The 13667-nt window shown below is 41.8% G+C and overlaps 1 protein-coding gene across 1 annotated transcript; it reads left to right on the forward strand.

The window, feature by feature from the left end:
• The first annotated feature begins 970 nt into the window (after positions 1-970).
• LOC143291290 (tribbles homolog 2-like) lies at positions 971-10930 on the forward strand. The gene is made up of 3 exons (XM_076601136.1): positions 971-2164; positions 5987-6279; positions 7394-10930. Exons 1-3 carry the CDS (start codon positions 1907-1909, stop codon positions 7896-7898), a joined length of 1056 nt encoding a protein of 351 aa, XP_076457251.1. The 5' UTR covers positions 971-1906; the 3' UTR covers positions 7899-10930.
• The last annotated feature ends 2737 nt before the right edge of the window (positions 10931-13667 follow it).

The raw sequence follows: 13667 nt of genomic DNA on the forward strand, positions 1-13667 counted from the left end.
GAGCTGTGATCTGATTATATATTTGATGCACTGCACAAAAACACCATTAATACTAGTAGTGTCCCGGTGCGGCAGCTCAGGACCGTGACACACACACACACACACACACACACACACACACACACACACACACACAGATATATGCACACACACACACACACACACACACACACACTACACACACACACACACACACACACACACACACACACACTGTGACATACACACCAACACACCAATACACATACAGATATATGCACACACACACACGGCACACACACACACACATACACACACCGCGACACACACACACACACACACACACACACTGTGACATACACACCAACACACCGATACACATACAGATATATGCACACACACACACACACACACACACACACACACACACACACACACACACTTCAGTATAATATCGCGCCAGTGCACACCACCTGAAATAGTTTAGCTGACTGACCAACGTATGAATGAAATGCAATATGTCATACCAGGAATTCCATTCATATTCCCATTTCTTCGGGTATTTATGTTCATAAACTTTGTCCAACAAGTAGGCCCAGTGGTGCAAACAACTTGTCAACTGCCAGTGTATTACGTCAGAAAATAGCAACAACAACCATGACCCGCCAGGTAGCTAGATTTATCCATATATGGCAAGTAAGTTTGACGTCATAGTGCATTTCATTTTTCAACCAATAGGTACGAGCCATATCTCCTCTGCATCCGCGTGTAACTGGGGCAATATAGTGCAGAGTTCACATGGCAAAAAACACAAATACAGCGCACGATAGTTTATTACTTTGACATATACAAAGAACTTGAAAGTACGAATGTTTTATTTCTGTTTAGAATATTGCTGTAATGTTCCCTTGTTAAGAAATTCGTACTTCAGGAAAACGGTCGCGGATGTAGAATCGTCAAACTGTGACCCGTCTCATCAACGCACATTTACACCACAGCTGCACAATGGCGTCTGCTAGTCCTAGCCGGAGAATACAGTAAAGAGGAAGGGTCCAGAAATAACCCTTCCCAGGTTTACAGGTCGACAGGTTTGCTGTGTGGTACTGTTTGTGAAACATCATGCGTCTGAGAGAATGTTGTTAATCTTGACAACCGGCGTAACTGTTTAAAAGTTGACTGACCGTACCAAGCAGTTCATCCTGTATCTACTTTCAACTTTACCGTTTTTACGTCGCGAGGTTTTATTGGAAAAGTGGAAGATCCGCATTCGAAAAGCAACCTAGACTACACAAACCTGGGAAAGGGGAGCGCGTGAATCAGATACAAGTCAACCAGTTTGCTGTATATTGATGACAAACTTCTTCAAAACTTTGAAAGTAACCAGGGATTCATTTTCTTTGTTCAACCTCAAAGCGAAAATGGGACCCCGGTAAAATCGAGGTCAGCTGAATGCTTGCTTGAGTCACCGTGGTCACTGCGCTGTATAAACTAGTTTGCGCAGGAAAAAAAAAGGGGGGGGTCATTCCGCAATACGTGTGCGATTTCAGATTTGTGTGAAATCGGGTTTGTTACTACCTCAGTGTGCAACTATGATGACTGTTTCAATTCCGCAGTGTGGACCAACGCTGCCTCATTGAGCCATTCCCAGTGACTTAAACTTTTTTTGAGTTGCCGTTTCTTTGTGTGAGCTGTCAATGTTCAACGTATGCATTTAGTTTTCAAGAGTGAATGAACGCAGCGGACGTTTGTGTTTCGCTTGATAATTAACAAGTGCTGTTATTCGTTTGAGAGTTGTCCAGCTGATATTTGCTACAACAACGGAAATTAAACAACCGAGGACTGCAAACAAAGGCTTTGTTCAGTGTGAGTGTGCCTTTCGGCGTTCAGTCGCAGAGCCTTTGTTTTAGATCCCTTTACAGGGGGATTAATGAGCTGCATAGAAAGCACGCCCAGGCTGTTCATTAGTCATGGGCCTAAAAAGAAGTTTCCAGATGCTGAACCAAATTTGGGAAATTTATCTCCAGATGTGCAGTCAGATACATTGCCCCCACTGACCAGTGCTGAGCCAGAAGATGAGTGCCTGAAGCTGGGGAAATATGTTTTGTTCAGACAACATGACAAGCTCAAGTTGGACACAGTGTACCAGGCTGTGGATACCACCACCTGTGAGGAATTTACATGCAAGGTTAGTTCATTTTGTCAGTTACTGAAAAGTTACTTTATAGACCTTTTTTTTTAATGATTTTTTTTTCAACTAACACTCCCTGTAACCACTGATCTAAAAATAGGTCCAGTTTAGATCAGTGCCTGCCCCCTGACCTGCCATGGTGTTTTAGACAAGTTAATTTTTCTCCTTTTACTTCAAACTTGAACTCAAGGAGCTGATCCATTATTTCAAAATGAAATGATTAGGCACAATCTTTTATTTTATCCAGTCAGCATTAAAAAACATTCTTTGAAGCATGTTGTTTTAAGAACTTGATATTGACACTGGTGTTAGGTATTGAGTTTGGTATTAGGAATTTGACTGAGAGGCATGGGAGATGAAAAGGAAGGGAGGTAGGGGTGGGAGGAGGAAGGGAGAAAAGTGTTGATAGGAAAAAAAAATCTTAAACTTGTTCAGTCATGATAAATAATGCAAAATCATGTAGTGATATACATTATGTTGTAGTTGTTTTTCTTTGCAGTCTTGTGCTGATTCATTGTATCTGTCATGAATAGAAATAAAAAAAATATGGCAAGAAAGATAAACTAATTATTAATAATTTAATATCTAAAAGATTTGGTCCTAAAAACAAAAATAAAAATGTCAAAACTATCCTATGAAAAGCCCTGCATAGATCAAGATACTTTTTTTTTCTGATCAGAAGTTTCTAAATTTAATGCCACATTACATTACATTGCAGTAATGAATTGCGGACAGTGCACTCAAGAATGCCTGTGAGACAGAAGACAGTTATTACAGATAACATTTGAGGCAGAAGGAAGACAGTTAACGAGGTCCCAGAATGAAGAGGATCACCCACTTCCCACCTTTTTCGATCCACCACAAAACAACCCATCCTCTAGATCCCACTTTCCCAACCCTTCCCATTATGTGGTCACTCAGTGTATGTGTACATGTATCCATGTACTGTACACGTACATGTTTGCCTGTGCAAGCCAGTGGTGGGTGAGGCGATTAGAGGAGGTGACTGGGTACAGTTACGGGAGCGAAGCAAACCGGTGTATGAATGAATTGCCGCCCTTCCTTCAACCACACAGTGACTGCTTCCATTCAGTGCCCACACCTCTGTCCGCTTCCTGTTCACGTCCGTGGGGAGGGGAGGGGGTGGTGTGTGTGGATAGGAAGAGGGGGGGGAGGGGGTTGAGGAAGAAGACCTCAACATCCTTTCTGTTTCCCTGGACAGACATAAATTTAGCCGGGAAGATTTCCTGTTCGCGCTTCCTGTCGCTCGCTGCAGGAAACCCTTTGTCTATTTTACTGAGCACACGCGCGCGATCATGGTAGCAGGGCAGTGAACTGGTTTATTGCGTTGTTACTTGTTTCAGTCTCGGGTTTTCCTTTGAACTGGCAGACTGATCTCTTCCCATGGTTACTTTTGCGCTGCCTTCAGTACAGACAGATATGCGTAGTATTAATACTGGCGGCACAACATTAGATGTAATTATGTAAGCAGCGGCATTTTGCTCCTACTAAGTTTGATGTGGGGGGGGGGGGGGGGGGAGTGAAAAAAGAAAGAAAAAAAATAACAGGGATTAATTGATTTTTGATTAAAGCCTAAACGCATGTACAACACTTTATCAGACAGAGTAATATTTGATAAGGCTGCATTGTATATTTCATATCAATTCCCAGCAGCATAGAGTTATCTTAAAGTCATTGACTGCAGTCACAGAAATATTAGTCATTCTAATTTGTAGAATACTTTGGGAATATAAATATTGCCACCACCCCTATCCACACTTCTTTTTTTTATTTTTTTTTTTATCATCTAATAACAAATATATAACCAATTGTAGGGACTTGTAAACTTATGAGTTGTGTTCAAAATCATCCATTCACAAAAACACAAAACTAAAAACTTTATCAGTATCAGAGTATATGTCAAGCCTTGTTCTTGCCCCATCTCCTTTCCAACAAACAGCCCATCATTTGTTTTTTTTTAATTGCTTGATTTTTGTGTAAAGTGTCTGAATGTTAAAATTTGTTTCAAAGTGTAATATTTAATAAACAAAGTTTTGTCAGGACTGGATTTGTTGGTTCCACACACTTATGCGCTCATGTGTGCGCGCACGCACACATGCACGCATGCATGCACTCACACACACACACACACACACACACACACACACACAGAGATCTAGATAATTCACATGTAAAATATAACAATTATATATGTGTAAAATGTTTGAAGTTGGGCTCGATCAGGACTGATGTAGTGTTTGACAGAGACAAAAACCCTGAGAAAGAGTGAAACATGAAATCTACTATATTAATCAGTAAACTGATATATCAGGTCAAATCATTATTTGTTGAAAGACAGTCCTTTTAAGTATCAATTCTAAACATTGTGACTTTACAACTCTGTGTTCTAGTGAAGTTACTGGTATACAACCATTTCATCTTGTTTTGTAACCCAACCTTTTCTTCCCCCTTCATATATATGTATATATATATAGGATTGTTTTACAATGTCAGGCAAACTCTGTGAAGTGGAAAATTGTGACAATACATGGATGAGTAGAGTTTTCAAAGTAGCAGCAGAAGTGAAGGAGAGTGAATAAGTGTAACTGTATCTGTGTATGTCATCAGCTTATCAGTACTCATGCAGTGGGTTAAGGCTTTCTGAAATTCTGACCTTGTTGTGCAATACTGCGGGCATTGCATTGCTCCAGGGTGAGCACAGTAGATTGCGAGTCATGGGGCAAGCATTTAGTTTCAGGGCATTGTGAATATTGCAAGTCACCGGCACACTTTAAGTTTCAAGGCATTGTATGATTGTATTGCAGGTCACAGGGCAGGCTTGTAGTTTTAGGGCGTTGTACTCTTTGCTGTCAGCTTTTTACCTTTTACACTGCTCTGCTGTGAGCTGATACTGTGATAGGGATACTGGTGATATGGTACATCATTATGTGTCTGGTTGTAGCAGTGTAGGATTACACCAGACCTTGTAACTTGGAAACTACAGCAAGGGTTTGCATACATTGCCAGCTTGACTCTAGTTTTCCATACCAGTGTTGCAATGGTATTGGTTTCATAAAATTACATTTTTAGATTCGTTTGTGATTTTTAAGAAAAATCATATAAGTATACATTGATAACTTGGCATAGATCTTTTTTTGATTCCAAGTTCTATGTATTTATTGAATTTTTTTTATATTTTTTTTTTAGCTCACCTGAGCATGGTGTAAATCTAAATGAGCACTTCTTTTGTGATGAAATCTATTGAATACTAAACCTGCATGCTGGGTATGCTAGTAGCTGGACAGCAAGGCACTCGTTTAACCTTCTAAATCTAATAGTCAAAAGTTTTTGGACATGTACACATGTGTAGTATTTTATGTTTATGAACATCAGTGTGTACACCGTTCCACTTTCCAGTATACATGACAAAAGTATATTAAGTTTTTAGAACACAAAATTGCTCCACCTATGAGAAGCCATAGATTACATAAACATAAAGCTACAAGCACTTAAGTTGTTAAGACATTAAAAATTTTTTTTAATATAAACCATGTTTTTAAATCTGCACCTACCCAAAAAGTCATCTTGCGACTTATGTGAGTAAACTTGTTCAAAATGCGGATCTGGACTTTCTAATATTTTTCAACATTTAAATCAGAGAGTTGTGTGTCATCTCATCATCAGCCAAACCATGTTCTGGCTCTGACGAAAGCTTACCAATTGATACTGATAGGGGGTCAGCAGAATACATTAAACTGACAAGCTCCACAGCTGTGTGTGTCATGGGCATGTGCATGTTGTGCTTTTCTGTACGGGCAGGTCTTTCCGCTGAGCCGCTACCGGGAGGCGCTGTCTGCGTACTGGCAGGTGGACGACCATGAGCACATTGCCGCCAGCTCCCACATCGTGCTGGGGGAGACCCGGGCCTACGTCTTGTTTCCCCGCACCCACGGCGACCTGCACTCCTACGTGCGCCAGAGGAAGCGCCTCCCCGAGGATGAGGCCCGCCGCCTGTTCCGGCAGATCGTGTCGGCCATTTCCCTTTGCCACGACAACGGGGTCATCCTGCGTGACCTCAAGCTGCGCAAGTTTGTCTTCCGAGATGAGGACAGGTGAGTGTTGTTGTGTGCCAGATGGTGGCTTTGTTAACATCAAAATAACAATTTATATTCATTAAAAAAAAATAATGATAATAAAAATTCTTTAAAAAGAGAAAAAGGAGAGGGAGAAAGATGCCCCATTCAATTGTAAGAAAATTTACTCATTGCGCCATCCCAACAGAAGAGAAAGTGGCACCTGAAGATTTCATAATGCATATTCATAGTATGTGTACAAGTGTGTAAAGTAAATTATACCAAAATGACAAAATCAAGAAAACTTTAGTCAGACATTTTATTTGATTTAGGTCGCATGTGAAATATTTCTAAAACCGTGAGTGTGCACTCCCCTACACTGTTCACACATGGTGCTTGTATATTTAGATTATTCACAGCGAAGATAAGAGCTAATGCTAACAGCAGCTCTGTAGTTGTTTTTTCATTTTATTTATGACAGTGTTGTTGACTGCTGATGTAGCTGAGACTTCTGTTGAACTTTAATGTGTGTGTTGACGATGGTGCTTATTTAATGGCTGTTGACAATGTACGTAACACTTGACAGTAACTCAGACAGTTTTTGATAGATCAAAGCAGTCTTCTGTTGATAACAGCTGACTGTAATGCTTGATGATTATTGACCATGACTGGTGGTTGTTGACAGACGTTCACAACACCAGACGATATTACTTGATGACTGTTAACGATGATGCTGGTGGCTGTTGACAGCGTTTACAGTGCCTGACACTGGTGACAGTGATGCTTGATGACTGTTGACGATGATGCTGGTGGCTGTTGACAGCGTTTACAGTGCCTGACACTGGTGACAGTGATGCTTGATGACTGTTGACGATGATGCTGGTGGTTGTTGACAGCGTTTACAGTGCCTGACACTGGTGACAGTGATGCTTTATGACTGTTGACAGTGAAGGTGGTGATTGTTGACAGTGTTCAACATTAACACCTGATGATGATGATGGTGGTTGATGACAGATGATCACAATGTATGATGATGATGCCTGATGACTGTCGACAGTGATGCTGGTGGTTACTGACAGCGTTCAACATTAACACCTGACGATGATGCTTGTTGTTGATGACTGTTGACAACGATGCCGGTGCTTGTTGACAGGACTCACTTGCAGCTGGAGGGCCTGGAGGACGCCGTGGTGCTGTCGGAGGACGACGCGGACGTGCTGAAGGACAAGCACGGCTGCCCGGCCTACGTCAGCCCCGAGATCCTGACGGCCACGGACGCCGGCTACTCAGGCAAGTCGGCGGATGTGTGGAGCCTGGGGGTGATGCTGTACACCATGCTGGTGGGCCGCTACCCCTTCCACGACTCGCAGCCCCTGGCGCTGTTCGGCAAGATCCGCCGGGGCCACTTCCACCTCCCCGAATGCCTCTCCCCCAAGGCCCGCTGCCTGATCCGCTGCCTCCTGCGCCGCGACCCCGCCGAGCGCATGTCCGCCAGGGACATCCTGTCCCACCCCTGGTTCCGTTCCGTCCCGTCCCTGCGCAGACCCGCCGACAGCCACCTCTCCAGGCTGCAGGTGGTGCCGGAGGTGGCTCTGCAGCAGCCCTCCTCCTCCTCCTCCTCCTCCTCCTCTTCTCCTCTGTCCCTGGACTGGTGGTAGCTGCCTTATGGGATTGTTTTCTTTTATATATAACTATAAGCGCTATTGACATCTCATTGGATGTCGTTTTTTTTTTTTTTTTTTCGTTTTTTTCCCCACTCATGTTCGTTGACTTTCTCCATTCTTATCACTTCTGCAAGGAAGCTCCTTTGCTCAGGAAAACACTGGCTGCAAAGCTGGAGTTTGTTCTCATTGATATGCAGTACATTATATTATAAATTATTATACAGAGTGGACATTGCAGCTGATCTTGGGCATGTCAGTTGATTCTACTTGATACTAACAACTGTCGTCGCAAAACAGAGTGACGCTGGTCTGATCAGGTCTGTCACATGTCGGTGTGCAGAACTGGTCCACACCAGGCATAGAAAGGGAAGGTGCAGAGGTGTCGGCCATAGTACAGGTCTCCCTGGAAGCAGCGAACAGGTGTGGGGACGGTGATGGGACCTGCACAGAAAGGAACCACTGACTCCACAGAGGAGCAAAATGTGCCAAAATTTGTGTATGTATACATGCTGTTGAAAAAAAAAAAAAAAGACAACAGAAAAATACCCCCGGCATAGGCTTCAGTCACAGGAGAGGACACTGAAACCTGTGTCTTTGGAGCTAGCGGAGGGAACTTTCCAGAATGCAAGCATATATGAATTATAAACGTACGAAACATGTGAATGGGATCACCCATCAGTTGAGGATGAGAACAAACGCATTGTATGAAGAGTGGAAACGGTGGGGAGCTCGTTGATCATCAGGCAGCAAGGTGGCAACAGGTGGTGGAGGAGGAAGCAAGCGGATGAAAAAAAAAACCAACCCAAAACTGTCAGTGTTCCTGTCGATTGAAATAGCGTATTCCTTGACAGTGCTGGGTGAAAAAAGCGGTGAGGTGGTAGACAGGATCCTGTTTTCCTGACCTTGTCCTGTCTGGTGTGACGTGCCTTCACTGAGAACGACCAAGGTTCAGGGAGTTCAGGGTTCAGCTTTCAGGGGTTCAGACAATGTATGGAGCACAATATCAAAAAGTTCCAGAGCCTGAGGGCTTAGCAGAGACCAGACTGGCTAAAAGGAAGGCAGAAGATTACTGTGCAAACTCCACTGCCAGATGTGTTCAAACCAGCAAAATCACGCTGTTCACGTAGTCAGCGCCAGGGAGACAGTGTCACCAGTTCCACATTGTGTAAAAAGACTGAAGCCCTTGAGGTCCTGTTTATGGTCAGTCGTATGCAAGTATGATTCCCAGCGAGTGCATGGGCGAGTAGAAATACTACGACTGCTGTGCAAGACCGGTGTGGATGATGACAGTAGGGAGGAGAAAACAAATTCGCAAGATTCAGATTGTGCAAATGACATGATGCTAACAAGCGAGTGCGAATGGGTTGTGAAACTCAACATTGTCTGCCTCAAGTTTTTTTGTTTGTTTGTTTGTTTGTTTATTTTGTATTTTGCTCCAAAGACTAAATACTGAACTGTTGGACTGAAGAAGTTATGAGTGTATGTGTGTGTGTGTGTGTGTGTGACTAGATTGGGAGAGAAAAGAAAGGCAGTGTAGGGGGTGCGTTACAGCTGTTGTTGTTGTGTGGATGGTGCCAGTCCTTGGCTGTGTGGGAGTGACCAGAGTGTGAAGTTCAGCTGTTCTATTCATGGGAAGAGTGTGTGTGTCTGTGAATAGATGATGCCAATAAGGAAAGAGTACTTTGGGCAAGTGTGAGAAATCCAGTCAGAATGTGTACAGCGTAGGATGTGTGTGTGTGTGTGTGTGTGTTTATAAGTTATATAAATATCAGCATGGAAGGAAAATTAAGTGTGACAAGGCGAGGGCGAATGTCTGTAAGATAAGAAAAGCGAGTGTGTGCAATGATTTATGCCAGCAGGGAAAGATGCTGGGAAGTATGACAATATCCAGTGTGAATGTGTGTAACTTAATATGGGAAGTGTACATGTGTATGAAATATATATGTAATTTATTTTATCCCAGTGCCAGTAAGGAAAGACCTGGAAAAATCTGACAAGTCCTCTGTCCTGTGTAGATATGTTAAGTAGTGTATATATGTGTGTGTGTGTGTGTGATTTGTAAATTAGGCCAGCTTTGAACATGTGAGACGACCATTTCACAAGTGTGACAAGTCCAAAATTTGGGAGTGAGTCAGAATAGGAGAAAATGTGAACAGACTCTGACATGGGCGTTTGTGTCCAGTGTATTAACGTAGACATTTTATTGTAAATTTTCCATCCTGTAGTTTCTAAAAGCAGCAGACTTTATGACTCTTGCCAAACGCCGGCGACGCATTGTGCTCAAGAATCTCCAGGAATGGTGATTTGCACTGATTCTTTCACATCTTCTTCCTTTGTCACAAGTTTATCAATTAAAAAAGATAATCGAAGAGAGAAAAAAATACACAGTACACATCCAGTTCTCTCCCTTTTATTTTATTTTATTTCATCTTATTTTATTTTATTTTTTATTTTATTTTATTTTTTTACCTAACATTTTGAAGATGGTGCTTCATAGATTTGTACAGACACACTAACACAGACTGAGTGTTTGTTGGTCGCGCGTGGTGTATACGTAAGACTGAGACTGTTTCTTGGAGTTGATGAAGACTGAAACGGGTTGACTGATGTGTGGTTTTACAAGACGTGTGTTCACAACCACTGAGTTGACTGAAGGCTGGATTTTATATTGGATGTTGTTCGATGAATAAGAATTAATAAGACTGAATGTTGAATGTTTATAAGTTGAAACTGGTGAACTACATTTTAAAAAATTTTTTTTTTTATGTTGTAAATGAAACTGAATGTTGGATGAATTTCATTTGATTTTTTCTTGGAAAAGTTGATTGTGGAGTGAACTTTTTATTTATTTATTTTTTTGTTTTTTTTGTTTGAAGTTGACATCGGTATAAAAGAAGTTTAATGTTGAATGAATTTGACTGGATGTTCACATGGACTTGGTGGAGAAGTTGAGTGATGTATGAATTTGTTTAGATGTTTATTTATTCCATGCAGCAATAAAAAAAGATGTTTTGTCTGCTCATGAATCCATGTTTGTTGTGATGCTTGTGTAAAATGTGAATGAACGTGGGAAGTGAGTTTTTTTTTTTTTTCGTCTTTTTATATCAAAATATGATGAAAAATAGCCCTGTATATATACATATATATATTGATTGATTAATTGATCAATATGGATACCTATATAGCGCCTATCCTCAGTCGGAGACCAAGCTCGAAGCACTTAACAAACGCGGGGTCATTTACACAACAGGCTTCCTACATGGGTAGAGCCGTCTGACGGCTGCCACTGGGCATTCATCATTCGTTTCCTGTGTCATTTAATCAGATTTCAGGCACGCAGGCATACACTCTCAGACAGACATGTAACATTTTACGTGTGTGACCCTGCCATGATATAGGCAGCCATTTTAGGGCGTGCGCATGCTGGGTGTGTTCTTGTTTCCATAAGCCACCGAACGCTGACATGGATATATATTGTATACACATGCATGAACAAACATATTCAGCTCGCACATACAGGTGTGTGCATGTGCAAAGATTCTCTCTCTCTCTCTGACTGCAGCAAAGGAAAAGTAGGATTGACCCCAGACCTATTTTAATCATCTTCTAAAGTCTTTCACAAACACGCACACACACACACACACACACAGAAGGACTTTAACAAACACTCACACACACACAAGCACACACATACACACACACACACACTCACAATAATGTCCTCAAATTTCTCTTTTCTCCAACACAGCCGATGGCAGCTTTGAAACCGTAGTCTGTAGCAAGTTATTGTCCTTCATTAATTGAGCAGTTGATCTTATCTAAAAATTTGGTGCAAGTCAAAAGTGAACGGTCGCTGTAACTAATTTTTAGTGAGGCTGGTTTAAGAAGTAGGAATTTGCACAATGGTCAACCACAAAGAGGAAGGATTTTTTTCTGTTTGTGTTTTTTTAATTTCTAGTACGAATGGGGGGATGTGTGTGTGTGTCACTGTGTGTGTGTGTGCGTGTGTGTGTGTGAGGGGTGGAGCGAGGCTGGGGTGGCGGGATATTTAAACTCTTGACACACCCATTAAACCAGCACCTCCAGAAACAATGTAGACAACGTGTCTCGTTATCGACAAAACGGTTGGGTTAGAAATCATTAATTAACAAAAACAAGACAAAACTATTCATTGAAATAGTTGAAGCATTTCCACAAGTGTGCATGCAAAATTACGAGCAAAATGACATACAACAATGAATTTAATTTCTGCAACGACCGAAGTCGTTTCGTGGTTGAATTTAAAGGAACGCGCGCGCGCACACACACGTTCACACGCACACACACGCGCGCGCGCGCACACACACACATACACATACACACAAACACACACACACACACAACCGCATTACATACTGAAAAGAGAAGGTGGCATTTGACAATATGTCTGCATATACATTTCTTTTGGATCACTGCGAATTCCGGACCTCTGGAATCAAGACTTTGAAAGCTAGTTAGCCTCCTGGAAAAACAAAGCCAATAATTAGTAAAACGAACTTCTCTGACTTTACATTCTGACCGCCCTGCATCACTTTCTCAAACAAAAACGTGGACCTCCGCTGCATTGTTAATCGTTATCCTCACCCTCCATTCTCACAGAAAACAACAACGAAATAAAAACAAACAAAGAAACTTCTTCTTTTGCGTTCGTGGGCTGCAACTCCCACGTGTATGACCGTTTTTAACCCGCTATGTAGGCAGCCATACTCCGCTTTCGGGGGTGCGCATGCTGGGTATGTTCTTGTTTCCATAACCTACCGAACGCTGACATGGATTACAGGATCTTTAACGTGCGTATTTGATCTTCTGCTTGCGTATACACATGAAGTGGGTTCAGGCACTAGCAGGTCTGCACATATGATGACCTGGGAGATCGTAAAAATCTCCACCCTTTACCCACCAAGCGCCGTCACCGTGATTCGAACCCGGGACCCTCAGATCGAAAGTCCAACGCTTTAACGATTCGGCTATGGCGCCCGTCACAACACAACACAACACAACACAACACGTGCACAACATACATGATTCTCCTGTGGGCTGTACTCACTGTTTTGCCCAGGTTGTAAAGCTGTTATTTTTTTTTTTAAACCACTCTGAAGTTCTGCTGCTGAGAAATGATAGATTCTATAATTCATACAAAGCTTAGTTTAAAACAAAATAATGATTCAGGCAAAACAGCAAGTATTCATTCACACATTTGTTCCATGTGATATTATTATAAAGCTTAGTTTATGGGAAAATTATAATATAGGTTTTAGAACAGTAACTTGAGTAAGCATTCTTTCACACGTTGATTCCATGTAATGTTAAAATGCCTAGTTTACGTGAAGATAATACTATAGGCAGTACAATAAGTATTCTTTCTTGCTTTGGTTCCACGTGATATTATAAAGATTAGTTTACAGAAAAATGATGCAACAGGTTTTAGAACAGTAAATATTCTCTCACATGTTGACCCCATGCAAAGTTATAATGTGTAGTTAACATGGAAATGATGATACAGGTAGAACACTGAGAATTCTTTCACACATTGAATCCGTGTGGCATTATAATGCCTCGTTTACATGGAAATAATGATATAGGCAGAACGGTTATATTCATTCACACTTTGAATCCACATAATATCATGATGCTTAGGTATCGTTTCCTTTGTGTGTGCGCGTGTGCCTGCGTGTGCAGATCAAATCAACTTCAACATCACAGACCAGCTGGTGCATGTAAAAG

The sequence above is a fragment of the Babylonia areolata genome, chromosome 16 (genome assembly GCF_041734735.1).
Source record: "Babylonia areolata isolate BAREFJ2019XMU chromosome 16, ASM4173473v1, whole genome shotgun sequence".
In the NCBI taxonomy this organism is placed as follows: domain Eukaryota; kingdom Metazoa; phylum Mollusca; class Gastropoda; order Neogastropoda; family Buccinidae; genus Babylonia; species Babylonia areolata.